The 14884-nt window shown below is 42.6% G+C and overlaps 2 protein-coding genes across 13 annotated transcripts in view; one reads left to right on the top strand and one right to left on the bottom strand.

The window, feature by feature from the left end:
- Positions 1-406: 406 nt before the first annotated feature.
- NIPA2 (NIPA magnesium transporter 2) lies at positions 407-10645 on the top strand. Of its 8 annotated transcripts, none has more exons than XM_074608091.1 (9): positions 814-965; positions 2041-2211; positions 3383-3439; positions 4736-4796; positions 5150-5372; positions 7086-7142; positions 7919-8009; positions 8644-8804; positions 9673-10645. In XM_074608091.1, the coding sequence occupies exons 5-9, from the start codon at positions 5234-5236 to the stop codon at positions 10308-10310; spliced, it is 1086 nt and encodes a 361-aa protein (XP_074464192.1). In that variant the 5' UTR covers positions 814-965; positions 2041-2211; positions 3383-3439; positions 4736-4796; positions 5150-5233; the 3' UTR covers positions 10311-10645. The 8 variants fall into 8 exon arrangements, with proteins under 8 accessions (XP_074464133.1, XP_074464149.1, XP_074464140.1 ...); XM_074608056.1 differs by having other exon boundaries at positions 820-1216; XM_074608032.1 differs by lacking the exons at positions 814-965; positions 2041-2211 and adding an exon at positions 407-689.
- Positions 10646-13043: 2398 nt separating this feature from the next.
- The window catches only part of CYFIP1 (cytoplasmic FMR1 interacting protein 1), an 82229-nt gene continuing 80388 nt past the window's right edge, over positions 13044-14884 (bottom strand). For all 5 annotated transcript variants that reach the window (XM_074607987.1, XM_074608000.1, XM_074607991.1 and 2 more), the window contains 2 exons: positions 14645-14792; positions 13044-14165 (listed from right to left, as the gene is read on the bottom strand). In XM_074607987.1, the coding sequence (XP_074464088.1) occupies positions 14001-14165; positions 14645-14792 (313 nt within the window). In that variant the 3' untranslated portion in view covers positions 13044-14000. The remainder of the gene's footprint in view (positions 14166-14644; positions 14793-14884) is intronic.

The raw sequence follows: 14884 nt of genomic DNA, 5'->3' as shown, positions 1-14884 counted from the left end.
TTTCAGGTGTTTGTTCTCTTCAGTATTATTTTAACTCGGGAATATATACATGTATGTGCTTCCAGAATTTGGCATGATCACAAGCTCATTGATTCCTTTAGCTCCTTTAAACTGTCATGGCTATGGGTACTTACCCGGTAAAAACTGGAGGGGGGGGGGGGGTTGCCGGCCGTACCTGGGGTACGAGGGAGGCCGGCTGCCGGAAAGCGGGTCGCCCTGAGGCGCCGCCCGCCATCCGTGACAGGGCACGGTGAGGGCCGAAGCAAGCGCTGAGTAAGGCGGAGCCGTTTCCACAATGAGCGTTTACCCCCGTCCCGGGGCCCGGCGGTGCCCAGGCGGGCCTCTGGGGGACGCGGCGGGGAGGCGGCTAACAGCCGTTAACGGCGGCGGAGAGGCAGGGGCACGTGACCCGCGGCGGGCGGGGCGCCCTCTACCGCCTCGCTCTGCGGCGGGCCGCGCCCCTTCCGGCGGGCGCTGCCGGAACCAGCGCGGGGGGGGCGGCCGGGCCCGGGACGTCGATTGCCCTCTTGCCTGCCGCCGCCGCTGCCCGCCGCCGGTCACCCGTCCCCTTCCCTCATGGCGGTGGAGCGCCCGCTCCGGCCTCCCCCTCCCCCCTCTCCTCCTCTTTGTCCGCGCGCGGCGGCGGCGGTGCCGCTCCCGGCGGGGATGTGAGGGGCGGATGAGCGCAGGTAACCGGGGACGGGGCCCGCACGGTGGCGGGGGCTGGCTGGGAGGCGGGGGCGGGCCCGGCCGGCCCCTCGGAGGGCGGAGTGAGGAGGGGAGGCGGCGATTGGGAGCGATCGGGCCGTTGGCGGCGGAGGGGAGGCGGTGCGTGCGGCTGCCCGGCCGGAGAGAGGCCCCCGCCGCCGGGAGCGGCCCTGCCCATGGCTCCGGGCCGGCCTCGCCGCCCAGGGACTCCCGGCTGTTCCCGGTCGCCGCCTGCCTCCTGATGCCACCGGTGCCAGGTGTCTCCCTTCCTTCCTTCCCCGCCTCGTTCCCTCTCCCTGAGCCGCGCAAGGTGCGGGGCCTTGGGCGCCGCGGGAGAGGAGCGGGCAGGCCGGGGCGAGCCGTGCCGCCTCCGGGCGGGCGGCGGGGGCTGCCTGGCTGTCAGGGCTGCGGCCGTTTGAAGCTGCTCGCAGAAGGCCACGGAGACCTTGGCCGGGTCGGTTTCTGCGTAGCGGGGAAACTTGCAGTGGCTTGGGCTCAGAAGACCAAGGTGAAAATATAAAAATCTGGGTGTTTGTTAGGCGCTCCGGCTGGGCACAACTGGCGAGTTGCGGTATGTGAGTTCTGCCAGAGCTCCGGAGCTGTTGTGCTTCTTCATGGAGCGTGTGTGTGTTGTTAATCGGGGAGCTAAACCAGTTTGTCTTCCGTTTGGCTCAGGAGTGAGTTCAGCTGGGGCTGAGGGCTGTGCAGCTTGGTTCCAGATCAGCTTCGGCAGAACTTCAGGGCCCTGGCAGTGCTTTAGTTTGAGGGGGAAAAAAAAATAATGTTAGCTTTGCACTGTAGTTCAGAATGATGATTTGTGTTCATTCTTATGCTGTGAAGATATAGGCTGGGTTTGACTCTTTAGTCCCTGATTTGTTTTTTTCTGATCTTTTCTTTTTCAACCAGTCAACTTTCTCTGTTTTCCTGCAACGTTATTTTTAATGAAATCGTCATTATAAACATGAAAAACGTAATGCAAACATTATTTTTAATGAAAGTATAATAAACATAAGTCACCGTGGTTCTTTATGAATGCTTTTGATGTGTCTCACTGTATACCATTAGCTTTTTTTTCCCTTCCAACTTAAAAAATTAGTTGATAGGAAATTATTGCATAACTTTTCATCAGGATCATTATACGTGGATTTTAGTGTCACACCCGTTCTGGTTTTGTTAAAGTTACTAATTCCCAGGATAAAATCCCAGCAAATACAATGCAGGCTATAACAGATTATCAGTCACGTCAAAGGAAAAACAGTGACTAATGTCTAGATTGGACTTCAATTTACTGGGTTATCTTAAATTTGAAACCGGCTATCTTAAATCCTAAAGGTAGAACTTCAGTGAACCTGTGCTGGTGACTCACCCTACTGAGCATGGAGCTAGGGTAGCAGGTACAGCAAGGATGAAGCAAGTCATGTCATCGGCTCTGGTCTGTTTTGATACACTTCCAGGAAACACAGTCAATACAGCGTTACTTCTAAAGCTGTAGTTTGTGTTTAGGTAATAAATAACACTCTGTTTTAGTGAAGTTACTTTTTAGTTTTAGGTGAAAATGTTTTAATTGAAGAGCATTCCTCTTCTAGAAGAGAGAGTAACTACAAATAGCAAACACAAAGAATAAGATGTACAAAAAAGTTTAGTGTGGCCAGTTTCTTAAGATGGAATGCTTGTTAGTTTTACTTTATCAATAGAAATCTGCTATAAAGGATAAGTTTAACTAAAACTTTTAAAATAGGCAACTTTAGAACTGTTAATGTGTGTTTTGCTTTCTGATTACTTGTGCTAAGTGCCTCTAACATTATATTATATATATGCGTATATACAACATAATTTTTTTTTAACTTGCATATGTAATATGTAAATAATTATGTGTACAAGTTTGCACGCTCATTTAACTTTGACAGAGCTGGAAAACTATATCTGTATTGGGGCAGACTTACAGTGTAAAATTGAAGGTTCTCTTCCTAAATCATGTATACAGAATCTTTGGGTACTCTATGCGTGCCTCTTGGTGTTTTAAAGATGGACATGACTAAGTTTTGAACCAGCAGCTCTTTTATCTTAATGCTATGTTACATCTGTCCCTTCAGTGTTCTCCCTATACCTATGTTTAAAACGTGTTCAGAACATAACTGAGGAAGACTTGGATTAAAGAGTTAGCTATGTTTGGGGGATTTTAATAAGCTTACTGAGAGTATTTCTGTTTTGATACTCCCCGCCACCCCAGAGTTCTGTATATAACCGTCCTCTGAAAACTCACCATACCAAAGCCTATAATTAAAACTTTATATTAGTTTTTGTAATAAAAGTGCCTTAGCACTTAAATTGCAGAACAAAACTGAAAGGACGAGGTAGTATTTCCGTTAAACTTTAGCGTGTTACCTTGCAAAGAATAGCTTAGATTGCAGACTAGTTTCTTTGATTAGTAAAGTGAAAACCAAAGGGATGAAATAACTATAACATACCTAAGGAAGATGAAATTTAAAATTACACTACTTTGTTATTCAAGTGTTTTAAAAACAAATATCCTGTCCCTTTTTAAAGCACAGATGAGACAATATATGGTCTTGTGTGTCATGTATGAAAATGAAATTAACGGGAAATGATGGACATAATTTTTTAGCTGAATTCTTAAAATGCCAATTAATGTTATTTTTAACTTATATTTTAGAAACCTAACATTGAAATACTTAAGAAGTGAATGCCTCTGGATTTTGGAACAAAATTGGTATGTATAATGAGCCTTCAAAAGGCTCATCTCTGAACATTTGCATTTTTGTTGTTTATTTGTTGTTACTATGCGAGGATTAAGAGAAGAAGATTTGAGAATTTTGAGCTGTGGATCTTGCAGCACTTTGAACAGTGCCATGTTGCGTGCTTATTAGATGGGACTGTTTTCCTATGCTTTTTCACAGCAAGTAAGAGGATCTACGTTCAGTGTTAACATTAACCTACCTGGAGCGCTCTGCTAGGTTTTTTCCTAGGGGTGTAGCGAATTAATCATAGTTGGAAGGAAGAATGTACAGGGAAGGGTAGTATTGGAAGAAAACGGATTTTGAAGAAACAAGTGCAGGAATCGGAACTGTGAACTGTCGTGGCTGACAGGAATATGATTTTATCTAGTCCTGGACTCCCAGTGGGTGCGTCCACCTCTGCTGGAGCCTGGGCATGCAAGAGGGTGCTCGGTATCGCAGTGTCTTCACACCAGCGTTGTACTCCTGCTTGAGGAGCCTGCTGTTATATCTCAGTGTTCAGCTTCTAATAAGCACTAAAGTAGAAATGTTTCCACCCCCTTTTCTTTGCCTCTCCTTTTCCTTTTAGATGAGGAGGTTGTTAATGCAACTTACGTCATATGCCATGGTTCTGAGTATGTGGAAAATAATTGCTTAGGGAACTAAATTGTTTTATCTATAGATGTTTTCTTCCTTTAGAACAGTTCTCTATGCTGTCATAATTATCAGTTGTCTTGAAATCAAAGCCTAAAAATAGTTTTCATTTCCCGTCATACTATAGAGAGGTTAATCACCTTGACAGTACTTTGAGCTTTTTTTTCCTTCAGTTTAGAAGTTATTTATGGAGATACCTTAAATTCAAAATCTTATGTGTTAGATGGAGTCCAGGATATCCTCATTGCAGCGTGTAACAGGAGAGAAGATGCACTGAAATAAATTTTCTTTGTCAGCTGGAGGTTGAATATGTAAAATCCTGATTTCTAGCCTAAAACTTGCTGTCTTCTGCTAAGCTGTTGTTGAAAGTCTTACCTAAGGAAAGTTGGAGTCTTAGCGGTGAAAGAGTGTAAACTCTAAACTCTCAATAGTTACTGTAGCTGACCTGAAAAGATGCTTCGTATAGGTATAGGGAGTTCTTTGAAAAATACATCAACAAACAGATGCCTTATTTCATGTTCCGGATTTCCGTGTTTGTTACGGGATAAGTGCACGTGCGTACATCTCAAGCTTGTTTGTGTTAGGGAAATTACTATATGATTAAACACCCATTCTAATCTTCTCTTTCATTTTTCTAGTGAGTTTATATGGAAGAAATGCTGTGGCTGTTCTCAAACTCTCTTACAAACTGATTTCAATGTAAGTAATTGTTTGATCAGTATCGTCAGTTATATGGTGTGCCAGACATAGGTCTGTGTACTTACTGAAAAGAAAAATAAATCACAAGCCTTTAAATTTTCCTTAACTTTTTTCAAAGAACTTTGATTTGTTCAGGTTTCACTTTTTTATATGCTGGGTCTGAAGCCCCTTTTTCTGTGTGTTCAGACTCATTAGTTACTCATCTGTGGTTCAAGCTTACACGTGCTTCAAAGATTGCCTTTGTTTGTTTGTTTGTTTGCTTGCTTAAACACTCACAGCAGAACCAGTCACATAAGCTGTTGAGATTTTCTTATATAGTACTGCTTTAATTCTGATGTGTTTATTTTGCTCAGGTTTCAGTGTTGCGTCATCTTGTGTTGAGTAACAGAAGTTCTACTGTTCATTGATCAATGTGACAGTCTTTAGTAGTTTACGAGATGAGCCAAACTCGTGGGAAATATGACTTCTGTATTGGTCTGGTGTTGGCTATGAGTTCCAGCATTTTCATTGGAGGAAGTTTCATCCTGAAAAAGAAAGGCCTTCTCCGGTTAGCTAGGAAAGGCTCCATGAGAGCAGGTAAATACACATTTAAGAAATTTGCTGACACTTAAGTTTTGCTGTTTAACAGAATATTACTAAACTTGTTTGACTTTTTTGTTTGTTTCAGGCATATGTAACCTAAAACATAGAGATCATGTGTTTTTTTCCTCTGGGTCAGATACACCTAACTCTGTGTGGGATACACACTATTTAATTTGCATGTAATGCCCTCTAGGGACACTTGTTGAAGGATTCCTTCGCATGTCAGCTAAGTCTGAATTCTACTTACAAATCGAAGTTGGAACCAGCATTCTTAACTAAATCTGTGCCCCTGAAAGAGTGACTTTAGGAGAATGTTAACTGCGTTTGAGTGTCAGGAGACTTTTGGAAAACTAAAAATCACATACAATAATCACATGTAACGAGTAGTGTTCCTCAAGGATTCATGCTGGAACCAATACTATTTAATGCCTTCATCAATGACGTAGACCGTGACATCGAGTGTACGCTCAGCAAGCTTGCAGACAACACCAAGCTGAGTGGTGTGGTTGACACACCTGAGGGATGGGATGCCATCCAGAGGGACCTGGACAGGCTTGAGGAGTGGGCCTCTCTGAACCTCATGAAATTCAACAAGGTCTAGTGCAAGGTCCTGCACCTGGGTCAGGGCAACCCCGAGTATGAATACAGGCTGGGGGATGGAGGGATTGAGAGCAGCCCTGAGAAGGATTTGGGGGTAGTGGTGGGTGAAGAATTGGACACGAGCTGGCAACGTGTGCTCACAGCCCAGAAAGCCAGCCGTATGCTGGGCTGCATCACAAGCAGTGTGGCCAGCAGGCCAAGGGAGGTGATTCTGCCCCTCTGCTCCGCTCTGGTGAGACCCCACCTGGAGTTCTGTGTCCAGCTCTGGGGCCCCCAACATAAGAAGGACATGGACCTGTTGGAGCGAGTTCAGAGGAGGGCCACAAAGATGACCAGGGGCCTGGAGTACCTCTGCTATGAGGACACGCTGAGAGAGTTGGGGTTGTTCAGCCTGGAGAAGGGACGGCCCTGGGCAGGCCTTATTGCGGCCTTTCAGTACGTAAAGGCAGCTTATAGGAAAGACAGAGAGAGACTTTTTACCAGGGTCTGTAGTGACAGGACAAGAGGCGATAGTTTGAAACCAAAAGAGGGTAGATTTAGATTAGATGGTTGCAGCATTCTCAGATTATTCAGAAGGCTGAATCTAAGTATTTTTCATTCAGTACCTGTCATCTCTGCTTCTAAAAGATGGTTGATCTTGAGATACGCAATTCATGCTCCCTGGTTTGGAATGGGAAATTGTGACTACATTTCACACGTTAGTATGTGTAATCAACCACAGAAGCCACACAGGATTTCCACAAAGTGGCACTCTTGTAAGAGGCATCTAACTTGGCTTTTCATGTCATTACAATGAATTGAAAGAACTGTTTTTCCGGGTCATGCAGATATGGTCATCAGTGCCATTTCTAATACAAAAGAAATAAAGTAACTTGTTTTCCAAGTAGGCTGTAGGAGGCATATGCACATCAGAAATTTGAAGATTTTATTTCAACCCCTTTAACTATAAAGCCTAAGTATGAAAAGGCTGTCCATATTATTAAGGGCATGGACTGCAAAAATTATTTTATGTTATGGCGATGTTATCAATGACAGGGCATACTGTTTGTCGATACATGTTTTTAATGTTAATATGTTTGTATATAGCAAACATTCTTTCAATTTTAGGTCAAGGGGGTCATGCATACCTTAAGGAGTGGCTGTGGTGGGCTGGACTTCTTTCAAGTAAGTATCAAAAATGTATTTAAGTTAGTATAAAATACAATCTGCATTATATAATTTCAGTAAATAACTATGCCACCGATGGCAGCAATGGTTACAAAAAAGGAGCGAGGTGGGAATTCAACAAGGTATGGTGATGCTGTCTGGTGATTTGATGGGTGCAGCTTAACGATTCTAATATAACTTCTCTGACACCAGAAGTCCTTTCATTAATTTAATTGCCCTCTTTGGGCAGTGGAACTAGGTAGATGTTTGTCTTCCTGTATCTCTTTGCTAGCATATGCATTCTGGCTTTTGTCTTAGCAGAGAAGTGCTTAGATATACAGGTTTCTTTAGAGGGAAGCATATTTTGGGGTGATGTCCATTTCCTGAAGTTTTTTTAATTCCTTAAACTCTCTACTCTCTGGCTGTGTTCAGGTAACTGTGGCTTAATGTATGCATTGCCCTGTATCCTGCTATTGCAGATTTCTCCATGCAGAAGTTCATGACTCAGGTTTGCAGGCTGGGGAGCTACAATATAGACACCAAAATAAAACACTTTCTAATTTGGCTGAATTAATTTTAATACCTGTTGTAGTCCCCTGGCCCGGTTTTAAAATATAATATCAGGGCCGGGGGTACGGGGTGTTCTGCTAGTAGTACTGTTCGCTGAACTCTATAATTAGAATTTTCCATTGTTCCCTTACTGCATGTTTGTGTCTGCAAGAACACTTGCACTGACTCACAAGTTTGTTGCGTAAGGCATCCTAACTCCTTTTTTATTAATTATTACTCTGCAGTGGGAGCTGGCGAAGTAGCTAACTTTGCTGCCTATGCTTTTGCACCAGCTACGTTAGTGACTCCTTTAGGAGCTCTCAGTGTTCTTGTAAGGTAAGAAACACTACCAGCGGTGTGACTTCGGAGAGAGAAGTAAAATATTTATTGAGAAATGCGTCACTGAATTATGCTGTGATAAATGTGGTTTGCTCTTAACTACACATAAAGTGTGCTTATAAACATCAGCAGTAACTTTAAGTTTCTCCAAATGTGAAGTGACCGTGCTCTAAAAAGGTCCTAGCAATGCATCTACACCTTGATCTGTGAAAAGCTGTCACCTGCAGCATTTCAAAAACATGTTGTATACAACACAGTAGTATTTTAATTCTTAACTACAGTTCAGATTTTTGTCTTTTAAAATAACTTTTACAAGTGCTTAGATACTGATTTTTTGGGGAGGCAGCACAAAAAAAGGCATTCTGGGGAAAGATGACAAATATTAACAGTAGTTCTGTCCATAACAAGTATCTTGAGATAGAAAACGAGCTATGTAGCTATTTTAAGGAAATGCTCAATTAGTAGATTACCATAACTGACGTATGGACATTCATAGTGTTCCCGTTCACCAAAAGCTGCACACTCTGTATGCTAGTGACCTCTACAGTCAAAGCAACCTGTAAGTTGATGAGCAAATCAAGAAGATGTTACTAATTCCATGTTTCCTGGTGCATTTTTTTTTTATTCTTAGTGCCATTCTGTCATCCTTCTTTTTAAATGAAAAACTTAATCTACATGGAAAAATAGGGTGTTTGCTAAGTATACTGGGATCAACTGTGATGGTAATTCACGCTCCACAAGAGGAGGAAGTAGAAACTTTGAATGAAATGTCCCACAAACTAGGTGATCCAGGTAAGAAAAATGCTGGCTTGACACATACGCAGGCCACCATTTCTTTATTATAGTTTCATTACTGCTGCTTTCAGGTTCCAGGAAGATAACCCGTGTCTGCTTTGTGTTGTCAAAATGAAGTAGAGATTTGAATTCTGTGACATAATTCCATAGGGGGTTTGCATGATGCCAGTGAACTTGTCTGGCCTTGAACAAAGCGTCTTGATGTGAACCACTAAGATGACAGTTTAAACGAAATGCAGCAGCACAGTTGGATAAACACAACTTCTATAAATTTTAATGGACATGTGTCAGTCTCTAAGCCCAAATTTAAGCTATCCTTAAAATGAAAAAGTAGGTGCTGTGGTAGGTGTCTGCTGAGAAGTGCAACCCTAGAGACTAGCTCCTATGCGTACGTGGAAGATAAGGCACGCACAGGTACACATCTGCAAAATATGGCATACGCAAAGCCAAGTTCCATTTTAAACATGAGGAAATAGCCAGCGCTGAGATGAAAAAACTGATCTTAAGGAATTACCTGATAATTGGAAATCTGCAGATGAATGCAGCAGCCTGCCAAAACGTACCTCCCTAAAAAGCATTCAGACACGAGCCTGTGTCCAGTAGCATCTACACCTCAGCGAGTCAGCACGTGAGGCAATCTAATCCTGTAGAATGGTAAAAATACAGCATGCCCGAGTCTCATGCTTTGTTTTAGCTAGCTCACTCTAAAATGGTTTTAACTTTGATGTTGGAGGAGTAATGAGAAACATCCTGAACTCTTCTGTTTAAGCTTAGCAGTGTTAATGTGTGTTTTCTTGGTACCTCTAAGATGCTTTTGCTAGCGTACGTAAATAACAAGATTTATTTTTTTTTCCCCCAACCACAGGTTTTGTGGTCTTCGCAACTCTTGTTGTCATTGTGTCTTTAATTCTAATATTTGTGGTGGGACCTCGCCATGGACAGACCAACATTCTCGTGTACATAACAATTTGCTCTGTAATTGGAGCATTATCGGTCTCCTGTGTAAAAGGTTTGGGCATCGCTATAAAGGAACTTTTTGCAGGAAAACCAGTGCTGAAACATCCCTTGTCTTGGATTCTGCTGCTAAGCCTTATTGTCTGTGTGAGCACGCAGATCAACTATTTAAACAGGGCTCTGGATATATTCAACACTTCGATAGTGACTCCAATATACTATGTAATCTTTACGACATCCGTTTTAACTTGTTCTGCCATCCTTTTCAAGGAATGGCAACATATGGCAGCCGATGACATTATTGGCACCTTCAGTGGCTTCCTGACGATTATTGTGGGGATCTTTTTATTGCATGCCTTCAAAGATGTTAATTTCACCCTAGCAAATCTGCCCCTCTCTTTGCGGAAAGATGAGAGAGCAGCGAATGGCACTTTGCTGAGCACATACGACTGCTTTAATCATGACGAAGAGAGTTCTGCCTGTCTGGGTGAAATACAATCCACTGAGAGCCTCTCAGCCAGGAGAAACGGAAGTCTGTCAGCCTTCTGAAAATATCTACGTGTTACTTAAGAAAAGACGATTCTGTAACTCTGGAATTTTTTTTTTTTCTGCTGTGAAATGTCTGAGCTTGTCTGGAAACTCATGTACTTTTTAACAGTATGTGTAGACAATCGTTAATTTTTATGTTCAATTAGTTTGGATAAAGAACACTGAAGGGGTTTTTATTTGCCTTATTTTTACTTTAAAAAAATACTAAAATGACCTCAGACCACAGTCGGTTTTGTTGCTTAAGTTATGTGTAAATACTTTCATTTCATTCTTCTGGTTTAAGATGTATTGCACTAATGACAATTTTATCAAAAATAAATCGCTTTATTTCTGCATTGGTGGTAAAAAGATTGCAGTGAACCTGGATCCTTTGTACTTGTGCCCTGGCTGAATGGAGTGACCGTAAATGTCAGGAGCTGCAGTAAGTGCGTGCTCTTGTCCCAGTTTGGAAAAGAGAAAAGGGAAAGCTACAACCAAGGCAGGCTAAAGCTGCTGCTCCACTACAGCTGTATGTTAAACTTCAACCTCTGCAGGATTTACATCAAAAAACCCCCAACCGTACCAAATCAGAGTAACTGGCTGGCAGCAACAAAGCAGGAGCTTCTCTGCTTGGGTAGGTGAGGCAGGAGTTCCTGCAGTGCCAGTTTATGCAGGAGGAAGAATTTGAGTTGTTAACAGCAGCAAAAAAGCTATTCCCTCTTTTGTAAAAGAGGCCGGGTCCGGTCTGTTTGCTGCCCTGCCCTGGCTCTGTAGCTGCTCCCTGCTTTTCCTGGTACAGCCTGAACACACAGAATTGCAGTTTTGTTTGCGGGAACATGGTTACTGGCTGTGACACTAAGGTTTTAAAAAATGGCCAAAAAATTAGAACATAACATTGTTGCTTAAAAAAGGGGTGAGGGAGGGGAGTGGTAATTTAAGTTTGCAAAAGCAGAAAATAAAAGTTAGTGATACAATTTTTATAAGACCATTTCTACCATAGCTGTGAAAGTTAGATATTATTTGGGACAGATAGTTACTGCTGTAAGTTGTCAGTTTTAGTGCTTACTGTTCAAGAGTCTAATTTAAGATTACTACTAGGGCAAAACAGTTCGCACCAGTGTAACTAACTCTGCTGCCTTCCTTCAGCGTGTCATACGTGCAGGAGGGGCCAAGATGTCAAGCAGCAAAACGGTTCTTTAAAGTCTGGTTGAAGAATGGGATTTGAACTTCTACCTGATTTTAAGAGACATCATGTCAGCAGCGCTCCGTCACGGAAACGTGTCCTCTAACGCTTGCACAACAAAGAGGACCGTCACGGGGAGCAGCGGGGAAGTCGTCAAACTGCCGAGGAGTCACTGAATGCCGGGTTGTCACTTGTGGTACCAAAGCACCAGCCTATCCAAAGAGCAGGTTACAGTTTCACGTGGTGGAGTCTGTTACTTGATGTTGTGATAGGCACTTCGGCCTCCAGGCGCACCCGGTTTTGATGATAAATAATTAAAAATGAAAACGTTAGGCCTTTTGTGCACCTTGCTGCTTTTTTCCTTAGAGGTAGGAGAAGCAGTTATACCAGGTGAAGAGGTTTTAGCTCCCATCAAGTCTAATAATCCTGTCGAAAAAACACTAATCTACCTTTGAAAAATGTGAAGCAAACATCTCATAGGCCTAATGTCTGAATTCTCTTAAACTCATGCTAAAGGGAAAAAAGTGTGTAATGCATATTAATGCTAATAGTTTTAAGATGTTAGAGATGACTCTGTTTGCTGATGTCAGCTAACTAGTAAGAATTAGAACTTACTTTACTCACACCATGATTAGTTATTTTTAAATGGTTCTTAAAAAATCGGTCTTTATTAATTAGCCATTTCTCCACCATAGTGCCAAGGCAAAGCCTCAGGTGTGAGACTTACCCCTAAACCAATGATTATCTCAAATTACGAAGGTTGTTAATTTCCTTAATTGAAGCCTGAAGCACAGGGAATACCATTTGGTTGACTAGAAATCTTTGCACAGTGCTGTGAAGGACAGAAAAGAAACATTTCTTAAAGAAAACTGTTTGTTAAGCATCTTGTAAAAGAAATCCTGGAACAAGCTGGTGTAACAAAGCACAAGTGTTGCCTGCTGCTGTCTCCCACACAGCGGGCAGCCTCCTGCGCGCTCTCGCCACAACAGGGAGCGCTCCAGACTGGCAGCTCTCGAGCACAGGCATCCTGGGAAAAGCTGTGGTGGTGGAAATCTGCTTATAGATTGGCTGGCAAATCTCTATCCTCTGTTTTGCCATGGAATTTCACAGTTAATTTCTTTTCTTTCCTCAAAATCCAGTTCCCAGCCACCCCAGTACCTACACGTTTCTCGTCTCCTGCGTATCTCCTCTGTCAGATGCTTGTTTCTACCCGTTACTGGACGCGATTCTGTTGCTGTGAAACATCTGAAAGGAGCCGAGCAGGAGAAAAGATGGGCTGTAACCTTGAACCAGCAAGAGGGAAGGGAGAAAAACAGGTTCTCAAAGGGATGCGTTCTTGGTGTCACAGTGGGTGTTAGAAACAGTAACCAAATAACAACTCCAGAAATCCATATCCTGGGTAAAACATGTAATTATCTGTCTGGGTCTCCTCCAGACGTCTTAACTCACATTTGTTTTGGGTTGATCCTAATTGCCAACTGAAAATCTCCGTTAGGATCCTGCAGTAAGCGTGCAGGAGTTACTACTTCTGGATGAACAGGCTGCTTTAAAATTCAAGTTTTACAGCTGCAGAGTTTTACAAACAATTTTACTGATGCCGTGTTTGCAGAATACAGTTAGTGTAATTAAACAAATACTTTCCATAAGTAAATCATGATTAACATCGTTAGAGCTTGTGTACTGGGACAGATTACACCTGATCACCGTAGTCAAGATTCTTGTAAACAAGAATTCCTTATCGCTTGTAAACGTGTTTTGGTACACAGGTACGTATCGCCAACCAAAATATAAATTGTGTTAGAAGCTCTCATTAGGAAAAAGTAAACAGTTCCCATTCTAATCAATCAAACTACTGCCTTTTAAAAACATCAGAATACTGTCAGACACCTCCTTGTTAAATAACTTTGAAACAATCAACCTTAATTAGCCTTCATTTCCATAATGACTGATCCCGGAGAATAGTTTTGCAAAGAGGAAAAACAATCAACTGACGAGGAAAAATTATTCACAAAGCACCAGCAGAGTTTGTTGGTTGGGTTTTTGTTTTTTGTGTTTTTGTTTTTTTTTTTAATAAAGGCTAATTAAGCAATTAATGCTCTAATACAAACAATTTGGAATTGATTTCTAAAAATTTTTTTCTACAGAACCCAGTTTCCTACCCTCCACAGCTATTACTGTGATAGCTTCAGGGGGGAAATCACGCCAGTCCAGTCTGAAACGGCCACCTCCGTACAGGAATGCAAAGAGATTTCCAAAATCTTTTACAGTCACAGGTTTTTAATCAAAGTGTATAAAATTTTAGTCTAGAAAAATAAGTATAGATTGTATACAGTTACTGTGCTTGGGAGACCGAAGAGGACAGCGCACCACCGGAATGGCACAGGCATACTGAAAAACGCAGACGAGAGTACTCCTTAAAACTGTCGGTGGGGTTTCTGGTTGTTTTTTTGTTTTGTTGTTTTGGTTTTTTTTTCCTTTCTCATACTTTTAGCCTAAATAGGTGCAAAAAGTATCATTAGGTGGGAAGCCTAGTTGCTGGCAAGGGACTGATGAATAGGCGGCTGGAAGCAGCGCACGTGTTCCACGGGTGTGCTCTCGCCATCGCCGGACTTCAAATACTTGTCCAAAATAGCAATTATTTCATCATTCAGAATCTGGAACTTGCGAATTCTCTCAACCATTTTCTTCAAAGGCTGCAAACGTCAAAAAAAAAAAAAACAGACACACGGGACTTAGCTTTGGAGATAAAAAGCCTTAGACACAGAAGCAGCAAATGCTGTGACCTCGCCTCTCCCAGCAACGTTACGAATGTTTCCCTTACACGGCTGAAAACCCAAGGTGCATTTTTGCATTTTCGTTTTCGACACTGCTGCTTTTTGTACAAAAAAGGGCAATTTACAGCAGCCTTGTCATAATCTGAATGCACGTACGAGAGATGGAAAGCTTTAAGAAAATCCCACATGGTCAGGAAATCGGAATTCTCACTGACCAGTCTTCAAACTCCAGTATTAATGCCTTGATCTTTTGTTCCTAAGAACCCTGGTGCCCTCATTTTCAGCATTTCAGCCTAAAAAGTGATTGCTACATCTACACTGCACCCGAGTACAAGCAGCTCTGATTTACTGTCGTCTTTATTACTACACTGAAGGCAGAACAGATGTTTTCAACTCACCACGTTCTTTATGACCTCGTCTTTGCCATCGTGCTTTTGGACCTTCAAGAGGTGGTAGCAGAAATCCAAGACATCAAAGCGACGCTGCTGTCCCAAAAGCACGATGATCATACAGCCAGCCCAGTGCAAGCCGTCTCCAAAGCACTGCCTGAAACAGGGAACACACTGCATAAGGCACGTTTCACCTACACCTTCAGAAATATATCCACAATAAATGCTCATGAATCAGCCATTATACTA

Source organism: Larus michahellis, chromosome 1 (genome assembly GCF_964199755.1).
Source record: "Larus michahellis chromosome 1, bLarMic1.1, whole genome shotgun sequence".
Taxonomy (NCBI): Eukaryota; Metazoa; Chordata; class Aves; order Charadriiformes; family Laridae; genus Larus; species Larus michahellis.
Note: the sequence above shows the minus strand (reverse complement) of the source record. Positions and strands in the feature narration are given on the sequence as shown.